This window comes from Stegostoma tigrinum, chromosome 13 (genome assembly GCF_030684315.1).
Source record: "Stegostoma tigrinum isolate sSteTig4 chromosome 13, sSteTig4.hap1, whole genome shotgun sequence".
Lineage (NCBI taxonomy): Eukaryota > Metazoa > Chordata > Chondrichthyes > Orectolobiformes > Stegostomatidae > Stegostoma > Stegostoma tigrinum.
In genome coordinates this window covers 45,875,229-45,888,191 of record NC_081366.1, presented here as the reverse complement: position 1 = coordinate 45,888,191, position 12,963 = coordinate 45,875,229, and the positions used below count along the sequence as shown (strand labels likewise).

Here is a 12,963-nt window from a genome sequence, read left to right as displayed (position 1 = left end):
TGAAATAAAGGGAGGGAGTGGGAGAATAGGTTTGATGGAGATAGGTGGATGCAGATAGGAGGTTACTGTGATTGGTCAGTGGGAAGGGCGGAGTGGATTGGCAAGTCAGATGATGGACAGGTTAGGGGAGGAGAGATTTTTGAAGCTGGTGAAGTCAATATTCAGGCCATTGGGCTACAAGCTCCCAAGGCAAAATATCAGGTGTTGTTCCTCCAGTTTACATTTGGCTTCACTCTGACAGTGAAAGAGGCCAAGGATGGACATGTTGCCAGGGAGTAGGAGGAGGGGGTGTTAAAGTGGATGGTAGCTGGAAGGTCGGGTTGGTTGATGCATGCAGAGTATAGTGCTCCGCAAACTGTTTTCCAGAGTCTGTGTTTGTGGTCTCTTCTATAATTGGAGAGACCACATCAGGAGCAATGGGTACAATAGATGAGGTTGGACCAAGTGCAGGTGAATCTCTGCCTGATTTGGAAGGATCCTATGAGGCCTTGGACGGGAGAGAGGTTGGGGGGGGGAAGGAGGAGGAGGAGGAGGAGGAATGTAAGGGTAGGTGTAGCACCCTCCACAGTTTGCAGGACAAGGTATTGGGTGTGGTGAAGAGGTTAGTGGGGAGTGTGAAACTGACAAGGGAGTTGCAGAGTGAATGGTCCCTGCAGAAAGCAGACTTGTGGGGAGGGAAATATCTTTTTGGTGGTGTGGTCCGATTGTGTGTCACAGAAAATGTCAGAGGAGTGTGTTGTATTCACAAGTCGATGGGGTGGTATGTCAGATCTAAGGGGACTCTGGACCCATTGTTGTTGGGGTGAAGATGGTTTGAGGGCAGAACTGCAGAAGACCACATTTACCCCATTTCCCGTGGATGTACTGATGGCCATCTTTCAAGACTCTGGAACAGTTCCTATGGATTAGCAGGTAGCTATTTATTCATAAAAGGAAGTAGCGAGAAACACCAGTTAGCTAGACATCTGTAGTACAGAAAAACGTTAGAATCCACTATAAAAGATTTAGTAGCAAACCATCTGGAAACAGTAACAGGGTCAGACTGAAATCAGCATGACTTTACGAAAGGGAAATCATGCTTGACAAATCTCCGGGAATTTTGAGGCAGTCTAACAGAAGAATTGATCAGGGGAACCAGTGGATGTGGTTAGCTTGTGCTTTCAGGAAGAGTTCAATGAAGTCCTACAAAAGAGAGAGATTAGCATGTAAAATTAAAGCACATGGGACCGAGGCTGCGTACTGACCTGGATAGAGAACTGGCTGGTGGACTGAAAATGAACAGTAGGAATAAATGAGTCATTTTTGAAGTGGCAATCAATCACCAGTGTTACCAGAGGGATAAGTGCTTGGACTCCATATGTGTTAATGATTTAGATGATAGAAGTAAATGTAATAACTCCAGGTTTGCAGATGATACAAAGCTGGGTGAACTGTGAGATGGATGCAAAGATGCTTCAGTGCAATTTAGACAAGTGAGTGGGTAAATGCAAGGCAGATGAAATTTAATGTGGACAAATAGGAGGTTATCTACTTTGGTAGCAAAAATAAAAGCAAACAGGAAGGCAGATTAATATCTGAATGGCAAAGTTTGGGAAAAGGGAGGTGCCAACCTTGTACAGTAGCCACCAAAAAGTATGTAAAGTGTTGCAGGCAGGAAAGCAGCAACAGCATGTTGCCTTCACAGTGAGTGAATTTGAGTACAGGAACAGGGATTTCTTGCTGCAACTATACAGGGCCTTGGCGAGACTACATCTGGAATACTGCGTGCAGTTTTGGTCTCCTTATCAGAGGCTGGATGGTGTCTCTCTGGAGAGAATGCAACAAGGTTTATCAAGCTGATTCTTTGGATGGCAGGACCGATGTATGGAGGAGAAAATTTATCAGTTAGGACTTTATTACCCCCATTCTTCTAATCTGAGGTTATCACATAGAAGCCTATCAAGTTCTAACAGGAATATGCAGGCTAATTGCAGGAACTATGTTCCCCATGACTGGGGAAATCTCACAAACTGGTTGGGATCAAAAAGTTGAGATTTTTTTCAAGACAGAGATATAGATCATTGGGCTAAATGGATCAAAGGATATGGGACGAAAATTGCAACAGGGTAGAATAGGATGATCAGTGGAGCAGGCACAAAAAGGACCAAATGGCCTACTCCTGTACCTATTTTCTGTTTCTACTTCTTGGTCAATACAAAAGCCATTTCTAGTTAAACCAGTAAATGCATTTCTTCTACCACACCACATCAGCCAAGTCCTGCAGATTCCTATTCCAACAGAAGGTAATGGCAACTAACCTAGCCCAGGTAAGGTGCAGACTCATATTTAAATGAATATGCAGCGTAGTCAGCAGGACTGCTTATGCAGCAATTAACGCTGTTGAAATGTATTACTACTCTGTTCATTGGTTCAGTGAGTGGCATATACACAAGTAGTATAACTGAAGCTGAAGCAATCAATTCAGCTCAATGTTAACATTAGAGTTTTCAAGTAGAGGCTTCACCACAAAGCTAAAATGTTTTATCACAAGTTCAACTGTTTCAGCTATCAATCATTTCAGTAACAGATAAAATATGAAATCTATAAACTAAGTAACTGTTGCGTTGTAAAATCCACATCATGTCAGAACCACAGAAGGTGCACTCGTGATTATTCTTAACGAGACAATAAAGGATGTTGAAAGCTCTTCCAGCAAATTGGAGACCATGAATTTGAAAAGTTTTTTTTAAACATCTCAGTGTTTGAGAAACAAACTGTCTACACTTCTAATAAACTTTTGCAATTAAAATACACTCAACTTGGCAGATGCTGTACATTATTAAAACATTCCATTTATACTTAATTTATGTTGAAGGATGACCCGAGAAGTGGAAATATTCCTAGCATTTGAACATCATGTGAAAACATCAATGTATTAAATTGGGAGCACAAACACAGTAGCTCATTGCTGAGTGCAGCCAGGCACAGAGAGGGGACTAGGAAATTTGGTAATTAAGGGAATTCACTGAAGAGAGAGAGGGGGTCCAGTCTAAGTGACTGGCAGATGACAGGAGCAAGGTATCTTCACTATTCAGTCTGGACCGCTGTTTGGAAAAAAAAATCAAAAAGTGAGGCCGCACCTGGAAATAGGGGCATGATTGGTACTTTGCTTGTTTTTTTTAAACCCCCAAACTCAAATTTATGAATAATTGTCAAGAAGGATAAATGATTGATTGATTAACCAAACAAAACACCACTGCATAACCATAAACTGATCGGGCAGTGATATTTATTGGAAAGGACGTGTGTACAAATTGCTAGATTAATTTGTTACTTTTAGGAAATGTGTGGAAGTAGCCAATATTGAAAAACAAAGTACCTACCTTACGAACACAGAAGAAGCAGCTGATTGATAAGCTACGTCCCCTGTAATGTTTTTTCACACTGTGGAGACTTCAGATGTCTGTGTGAAGCTGTGGCTTCTGTACATTGAAGTCAATATGGCAGTGATTGACATTCATGATGCTGTGCAGAGTTTAGGGGCAACTTTACTGGTGAATAAAGATTATTAATTCTACTTCCTGCAATTTACAGTAAATTTCAAAAAGTAAGGTGATTGCATGGCAAAGCAGCTCAGTAATGTGGGGATACCTGTCCTGTGGCACACAGTAAGTCTCACACATTTGACGTGCCTGGATGAGCTCATGTGAAGGAAGTGTTGTCTGCTGCAGAAACTCAAGCACCAGGTTTCAGAACTCTGTGTTAAAGTAGTGAATCCATGACGTCAAGTACTATGTGGATAGTACGCTTAAGCTGGTGATTGTACCACAGGTTAGTAGCATGTGGAGGGAGGGGGAAATGGGTGACTGCCAGATTGTTTGGGAAGATTGAGCATGATAGAAACAGGGCACCTGCACTCTAACTGGTTTTGGTTACTGGTGAGACAGATGATTACTCAGAGAAAAATAGTATCACCATGTGTTGATGACTATGTAAGTAGCAGGATCAAGCAAATGCACAGATGGCTGGATAAATGGGGCGGGGAGAGACGGCATTAGATTTTTGGGACACTGGGACCAAGTGACACATATAGAAGGACAGGTCATACAACTCAGCAGGACTGGGACTAATAACCGGGGAGATAATATATAATAATTAGGCAGACTTGTTGGTGGTGCTGGGGAGGTCTAAACTACTTTGTCAGGGCATGGATAGGAATCAGATAGAGATTTCAGGTAAAACAAAGCTGGTTTATGGCAAGTAGAGAAGTATTAAGCGAAAATGGAAAGCAGCAATGCCAACATCAAGTAGAGTTAAAAGTTATCATATTTAAAAGGTAGGAATGAAGAAACATTATTTGAATGGTCATTCGCAACAAGGCAATGAATTAATGGCACAAATCGAAGTAAATGGGTCTGATCCAGTGCCATTATGGAGAGGACGTAAAAGATGAGTAAGGGGTGGGACCAGTGCATTAGTGAGAGGAGATTTTAGGTTAATTGAACAAGACGTAGAATCTGCAATCTGACCCCACTACCAAAGACATTTTTCCCTCCTCACCCTTATCTGCCTTCCAGAGGGACCACTCTCTCTGGGACTCCCTTGTCTGCTCCACACTCCCCTCCAGCCCCACAACCCCTGGCACTTTTCCCAGCAACCGAAGCAAATGCTACACCTGTCCCTCCACCCTCCCACCCCCCCCCGCCTCACCCCAATCCCAGGCCCGAAGAAGACCTTCCACATCCACAGATGTTCACCTGCGCATCTGCTAATGTGGTATACCGTATCCGCTGTTCCCGTGGTGGGCTCTTCTACATCGGGGAAACCAAGCGGAGGCTTGGGGACCGCTCTGCAGAACACCTACGTTCAGTTCACAACAAACAACTACACCTCCCAGTAGCGAAACATTTCAGCTCCCCGTCCAGCTCCTTGGATGACGTCCATCCTGGGCCTCCTGCACTGCCACAACGACGTTACCTAAAAGCTGCAGGAACAGGATCTCTCATTTCGCTCAGGAACCCTGCAGCTCAAGAGTATCAATGTGGACTTCACAAACTTCAACATCTCCCCTCCCCTGACCACATCCCAAAACCAGCCAGGCTAATCCCCACCTCCCTAACCATGCCTCCCACCTCAAGCCCCACCCCCATCTCTTACCCACCAACCTCATCCCGCCTCCTTGACCTATTCGCCCTCCCTGGACCGACCTATCCGTTCCCTAACTCCCCATCTACGTTCACCTTCACAGGTCAAAGAGGAAGGATTGGAGCCATTCTACTCTCCACCTATCTTCTCCTTTATCAATCTTCTATTCCCTTCCCCTCCCCCATTTCGGAAGAAGGGTCTCGACCCAAAACGTCAGCTTTCCTGCTTAGCTTGCTGTGTTCATCCAGCTCTACAGTGTTATCTAAGATACAGACTCTGTTTCAATGAAACTAAGAAACAACAAGGGACTGCAAACAATGGTAGCAGACATTACCAATACTGTTTGGTAGCTTGTTAATGTGCAGCATATTCATTTAAGGCACAAAACACCATCAGGAAGTGAAATCAATGTTGGATAACAAACCACATTAAAATTCACATCAGATCGAGGGAGGTGGTTTATAAAGTTGCTAGAAAAAGTACAAACCTGAGGATCAGAAACATTTGTAATTCAGCAAAAGGTGGACAAAGAAACTGCTAAAGGAAGGGATATTGAATGCAAATTAGTAAGAAACATTGAAACGGAACGTAAAAACGTCTTTGGTTGTACAAACAGGGAATCAATAGCAATGACAATTGTGAATGCATAAAGCAGAATAGTGGAGTCAAAAGAATTTCCACCAGGAAATAAGGGAACAATTGAGAAAATAAATAATTACTGTGTCTGTCTTCAAAGTGGAAGGTGCAAGGAATCTACCAAATGCAAATCATGATCTAACAGAGTGGAAAGAATGAAGACGGCAAAAAAACATTAGTGACTAAAAGAAATACTGGAGCAATTAAGGGATTGAAATTTGACAAATCCCTGGGAACCAATAATCAGAGAGGTAGAGACATGGTTACAGAGATTCTGGATGCATTGGTGGTCATATTTCAGAATTCTACGAAGTCGAGAAAGTCCCGGCAAATTAGAATATTTCAAATTGAACCCTATTAGTTAGAAAACACAGAGGTAGAAATTGGGTGACTACAGACTTGTTAGCCTGATGTCAGTGACTGTGAAAATACTAGAATCTATTGTGAAGATACTAGAATCTATTGTGAAGAATGTGATAACTTCAGACTTATAAAAACAATGATGTGAATCACAGGCAGAGGCAACATGGATTTCTGAAGTTAATAAATTATTCGAGAAACTTGTCAAACATTTTGCACGTTGTTTGGCCCCCACCTGTTCACAATCTATATTCGTGGTTTGGATGCGGGAACAAAATGCAATATTTCCAAGTTTGCGGACATCAAAAAAAAACTAGGTGGGAATGAGTGCTGTAAGGACGATGCAGCAAGGCTTCAAGGATTTGGACAGGCTGAATGAATGGAAAAGAACATGCCAGATGGAATTTAACATGGATAAGTGTGAGGTTATCCACTTTGGCAGCAGAAACAGAGATGCAAATAATTTGTGAAACGGTAAGAGGTCAGCAAGTGCTGACGTTCAAAACAGACAAAGTGCCCCTTGTCATAAGTCATATGCAATTAGGAAGGCAAATATTATGCTGGCCTTGATTACTGAGATTTTAAGTACAGGATGCCTTCCTTCAACAGAACCTTAGGGAGGATGCACCTAGAGTACAAGTGCAGTTTGGCCCACTTGCAACAGAATGTAATGGAAATTCAACAGATCAAGTTCTGGGATGACAGGACTGTCGTTTGGGAGAGATTGAGCCTAAATTCTCTGGAGTTTAGATCCGTGAGTGGTAATTTCATTGAAACTTTCAAAATTATTAAAAGGTCTAGGTAGTGTGGATGTTTCACCTGGCTAAGCAGTCTAGAAACAGGAAACAGTCTCAGAATTGAGGATTGAAATGAGGAGAAACTTCTTCATAGAACATAGAACAGTACAGCACAGAACAGGCCCTTCAGCCCACAATGTTGTGCCGACCATTGATCCTCATGGATGCACCCTCAAATTTCTGTGACCATATGCATGTCCAGCAGTCTCTTAAATGACCCCAATGACCTTGCTTCCACAACTGCTGCTGGCAACACATTCCATGCTCTCACAACTCTCTGCGTAAAGAACCTGCCTCTGACATCCCCTCTATACTTTCCACCAACCAGCTTAAAACTATGACCCCTCGTGCTAGCCATTTCTGCCCTGGGAAATAGTCTCTGGCTATCGACTCTATCTATGCCTCTCATTATCTTGTATACCTCAATTAGGTCCCCTCTCCTCCTCCTTTTCTCCAATGAAAAGAGACCGAGCTCAGTCAACCTCTCTTCATAAGATAAGCCCTCCAGTCCAGGCAGCATCCTGGTAAACCTCCTCTGAACCCTCTCCAAAGCATCCACATCTTTCCTATAATAGGGCGCCCAGAACTGGACGCAGTATTCCAAGTGCGGTCTAACCAAAGTTTTATAGAGCTGCAACAAGATCTCACGACTCTTAAACTCAATCCCCCTGTTAATGAAAGCCAAAACACCATATGCTTTCTTAACAACCCTGTCCACTTGGGTGGCCATTTTAAGGGATCTATGTATCTGCACACCAAGATCCCTCTGTTCCTCCACGCTGCCAAGAATCCTATCCTTAATCCTGTACTCAGCTTTCAAATTCGACCTTCCAAAATGCATCACCTCGCATTTATCCAGGTTGAACTCCATCTGCCACCTCTCAGCCCATCTCTGCATCCTGTCAATGTCCCGCTGCAGCCTACAACAGCCCTCTACACTGTCAACGACACCTCCGACCTTTGTGTCGTCTGCAAACTTGCTGACCCATCCTTCAATTCCCTCGTCCAAGTCATTAATAAAAATTACAAACAGTAGAGGCCCAAGGACAGAGCCCTGTGGAACCCCACTCACCACTGACTTCCAGGCAGAATATTTTCCTTCTACTACCACACGCTGTCTTCTGTTGGCCAGCCAATTCTGTATCCAAGCAGCTAAGTTCCCCTGTATCCCATTCCTCCTGACCTTCTGAATGAGCCTTCCATGGGGAACCTTATCAAATGCCTTACTGAAGTCCATATACACCACATCCACAGCTCGACCCTCATCAACCTTACTAGTCACATCCTCAAAAAACTCGATAAGGTTTGTAAGGCATGACCTACCCCTCACAAAGCCGTGTTGACTGTATTTGATCAAGCCATGCTCTTCCAGATGGTCATAAATCTTATCCCTCAGAATCCTTTCTAACACCTTGCAGACGACAGACGTGAGACTTACCGGTCTATAATTGCCGGGGATTTCCCTATTTCCTTTCTTCAAGAGAGGAATTACATTTGCCTCTCTCCAGTCCTCAGGTACGCCTCCAGTGGAGAGCGAGGATGCAAAGATCTTCGCAAGTGGCGAAGCAATTGCATTTCTCGCTTCCCAAAGCAGCCGAGGACAAATCTGATCCGGGCCTGGCGACTTGTCAATCTTAATGTTTGACAAAATTTTCAGTACATCAGCTTCCTCTATCTCTATCCATTCCAGCATGCACACCTGCTCCTCAAAGGTTTCATTCACTACACAGTTCGATTCTTTCGTAAAGACAGAAGCAAAAAACTCATTTAGGGCTTCCCCTACCTCCTCAGGCTCCACACACAAGTTCCCTATGCTATCCCTGATCGGCCCTACTCTTTCTTTGACCATTCTCTTATTCCTCACGTAAGTGTAAAATGCCTTTGTGTTTTCCCGGATTCCTTCTGCCAAGCCTTTCTCGTGCCCCCTCCTGGCTCTCCTCAGACCATTTTTGAGCTCCTTCCTTGCCTGCATGTAATCCTCTCTAGCTGAACTTGACCCTAGCTTCCTCCACCTTATGTAAGCTACCTTCTTCCTTTTCACTAGAAGCTCCACCGCTCTCGTCATCCAAGGTTCCTTTATCTTACCCCTTCTTGCCTGTCTCAGAGGGACATATTTACTCATCACTCCCAACAACTGTTCCTTAAACCATCTCCACATGTCTATAGTTCCCTTACCATGGAACAACTGCTCCCAGTCCATGCTTCCTAACTCGTGTCTAATCGCATCATAGTTTCCTCTTCCCCAATTAAATATCCTCCCATTCTGCCTAATCCTCTCCTTCTCCATAGCTATGTAGAATGAGAGAGTGTTATGGTCACTATCACCAAAATGCTCTCCCACCACAAGATCTGATACCTGCCCCGGCTCGTTTCCGAGCACCAAGTCTAGAATGGCCTCTCCCCTCGTCGGCCTGTCAACGTACTGCGTTAGGAAACCCTCCTGAACACACCTTACAAAAACAGCTCCATTCAAATCTTCTGCTCGAAGGAGGTTCCAATCAATATTAGGAAAGTTAAAGTCACCCATTACAACAACCCTACTGCGTCCACACTTTTCCAAAATCTGTCGACCTATGCTTTCTACAATCTCCCTGCTGCTATTGGGGGGCCTGTAGTAAACCCCTAACGAGGTGACTACTCCCTTGCTGTTCCTAATTTCCACCCATACTGACTCAGTAGGCAGATCTTCCTCGACAATGGAAGCTTCTGTAGCTGTGATACTCTCTCTGATTAGTAGTGCTACACCCCCTCCTCTTTTTCCCCCCTCCCTATTCTTTTTAAATGTTCTAAACCCTGGAACATCCAGCAACCATTCCTGCCCATGAGAAACCCATGTCTCTGTTATGGCCTTCATTCAGAAGGTAATGAGTCTTTGGAATTGGAAACTCAGTCACTAATTTCTATCTTGAATATATTCCATGTCTGGACATATGTAAATGACATAAAGGGAAATGGGTTATAGTACAGATAGATAGCATTGAGGTAGATCATCAGCCATGATCATGAATGGCTCAGTGTTCACAAGGTACAGAATGGTCTACTCATACCCTATGCTTTCAAAATAATTCTGAGAAAATTACTAAGTCATGACAAGTAAGAAAACTGAAACCTAACCTTTAGCTTTTGCTACATGGCGCCTTTGTTGCAACAGAAATGCAGGCAGCCTTTAATAATCAAATTTATAACTTGAAAACATGGCTATATGAAACTTTGTGAACTTCCCAGATTTTGTTTAGCTGCTAAATAAAACATTAAGGACTTTATTTTAAATTGTTAATTCCAACTCTTTTCTTTTAAACTAACTTTTGAGTACTACAGCATGTTGGTTTAATATGACACATCTTAAAGTTGTAAAACTCACAGGTGGTGGGACACAGCACACTGGGTAGTGCTGTCCACTGAACATTACTGAGCATGCTGGAACCTGTTGCGTATTGCACCCTGGGATATGTTGCCCTGCGTGGAGTGGGAAACCATGTGCCGTTACTGTGGTTACGGTGTAGGACACAGGAACTGTGCCTTGATGCATCTAAAGTTAAAAAGAGAACATTATTACTCAAGGCGATTGCAAACAGTTTTAAGATATCAGGGATTAAGTGACATTAACAACAACATTTTATTAATATTTATCTAAACATCAAGACAAAAGCAATTAATTGGTTCCATGCATGGACTAAGAAAGACTTTATTTCTAAACTGGTTAAGAGTCAATAATTTTGCTATTTATAAAGCCCCCCCCAGAAATTTAGGGCAGTATGGCTTATTGCAAGAGAGCACAGAGATCCAATGTGGTATCACCCTTTGTGAACCAGAGATTTTAGAAGAACAGGGGTGTTACTGCCAAGCAGTGTTACCAGATATATTGCTTTATGATTGTGGAGCTCTGACACTGTGATATAGGAGCAGTGGTAAAAAGGGTTCAGCAGTATTTGGATGTAGAGGGTTCCTCAGGATCCAGCATTTTTTGCGTTTCCAGGGTCTGGGAACACTGAAGCAGGATCTGGAATCTGGGAGAATCGAAGAAGTGTATGGCAGGGAAATCCTGAAATCAGAGAATACAACGATTGGAGTGTAAGACATTTTAAATTTTAAAAAAAGTTGATCACAGAAACTGAAAGTAGGGTGCAAGAGAGACCAGAGTTTGACAGAGAAAGGCAGTCTGGTGGTTGTGTGATGCAACAGGACCCAGGAGGAGGATGGGCTGAGCTGCTCCTGGCCCCTGGCACAATTAGGTATCAGTCTCCTCAACTCAATTCCCATTCTCGATATTCTCTTCGACTCATCCATGGTATCTTTTATGCCCTCGGGAAAACAGGGTAGGGTGGCAACATGCAACAGTCAATTGCTATTCCACCTTACAGCTGATCAATTTAGAATAACATAAAATTATGCATTTTGCAGATAGCAGACTCACAAATGCTCACACCAGTCAGTCAATCTGACAAAGGTGGTATGTGACTCTAACCTGTTCGTGGAGATCCACCATGACGGGATTTTGCTGCGGAGGATGTGCAGCAGGATGAAGCATACGTGGTGATAGGCTTGTGTGATTGTAAGATCGATTTTCATCTATAGGCAGTTGCTGTGAATATGGAGGATGGTGGTAGTTTTCATCCTGGTTTATGGGATTATGCAAAGGCCTGTCACGCCTACCCCACTGGCGTCGCGCAGGAGGGCTGCAACAAACCGGCAAGATGTAAGAAAGATTGCAACTGTGAAAAGAAAAGATTCAAAACATACCCAACATCTATTGGCCTGCTGTGTTCATCCAGCTTCACACTTTGATATCTTGGATTCTCCAGCATCTGCAGTTCCCATTATCTCTGATACAACATCTAGACTTGTTTGCATTCTCATTTTGAAATTTATTCATCTGTATTGGCTCCGTTCAATTCTCGCTGTGGTTCTGATGGATAGGTGACTAGATATTTCCAACATTCCCAATTCCTGCACAGACCCAATTGAGATTTATCTCCTTCAATGTAAGGAAATAACTAACTGTCCTGCACTGAATATCACAACGTAGAGCTTCAAAAATTAGACAGTAGAGATTGAAAAAGAGCTGTAAAAATGCAAATCAGTATTTGAATCCCTGAGCTGTACACTGAAGAGGACTAAATGTTGTGTCAGTTTGACAGGGGGAGGGGGAGGGCAAGAGTGCCATAATGTTGGAACAGCAACATACTGCTTCCTAACTGGTATTAATTTCAACAGTCTCAGAGTAATTTCTTTGGTTATAGAGATATTTTTCCAGTTCTGTTGACTACTCAAATGTGACTGCATTACTCCTCCAATTGCTGGACATCCAATCTTTGATAAAGCAAAACTTACACCAACAGAACACTGGAACCACATAAGCCATTAACTTTGCGCCAATCAAGAACAGCTAAAATCGTTGGCATTTGATTTGATTTGATCTTCCTGGGTCATAGCTTCAGGCTGAAATGGTTTACAATCTCTACGCATACTACCTTAAGTCGAATTTCAATCCCAGTTCCCCATGTTCTCCAGCAGAAAGATGATCAACTGACACATTTGTTGCATCTAGCTCCATCTTGGGCAATATTGCTCAGCTCCTAATCTGTTGCCCTCGTCACCTCCCATTTGACTACTTCATTGATCACCTGGCCAAACTCTCATCCTTCAATCTCAACAAACCAACTCGTATCACATTTCCTTGCCATGTCAGATCCTGAGTCAAGTTATTTAGGCAAACGTATAGAATAGGTCATTCAACCCTCAGAGGCCATTCTGCCAATTAATATCAAAGCTGATCATCCAACTCCATATTCTGTTCTTGCTTACACCCCATTTTCTGTGATCTGTTTAGCTCCGAGAACTCCAACTCTTTTTTACTAAAAACACTCAATATTTTAGCATCAACTGCTTTCTGTGGCAGAGAATATTACAGGCTCACTGCTCTAGCTGAAGAAATTTCTTCTCACTTCGTTCTTAAATGGCCTACCCAATATTTACAGACCGTAAGCCCTGGCTGTAGACTCTCCGGTCATTGGAAACACCCTTCCTGCATACACAGTCTAGTCCA

The 12,963-nt window shown here is 43.1% G+C and overlaps 1 protein-coding gene across 6 annotated transcripts in view; it reads right to left on the bottom strand.

Moving 5' to 3' along the window:
* The window catches only part of rnf44 (ring finger protein 44), a 137,194-nt gene that overhangs the window by 25,988 nt on the left and 98,243 nt on the right, over positions 1 to 12,963 (bottom strand). For all 6 annotated transcript variants that reach the window (XM_048543398.2, XM_048543399.2, XM_048543400.2 and 3 more), the window contains 2 exons: positions 11,383 to 11,593; positions 10,279 to 10,446 (listed from right to left, as the gene is read on the bottom strand). In XM_048543398.2, coding sequence (XP_048399355.1) covers positions 10,279 to 10,446; positions 11,383 to 11,593 — 379 coding nt within the window. The remainder of the gene's footprint in view (positions 1 to 10,278; positions 10,447 to 11,382; positions 11,594 to 12,963) is intronic.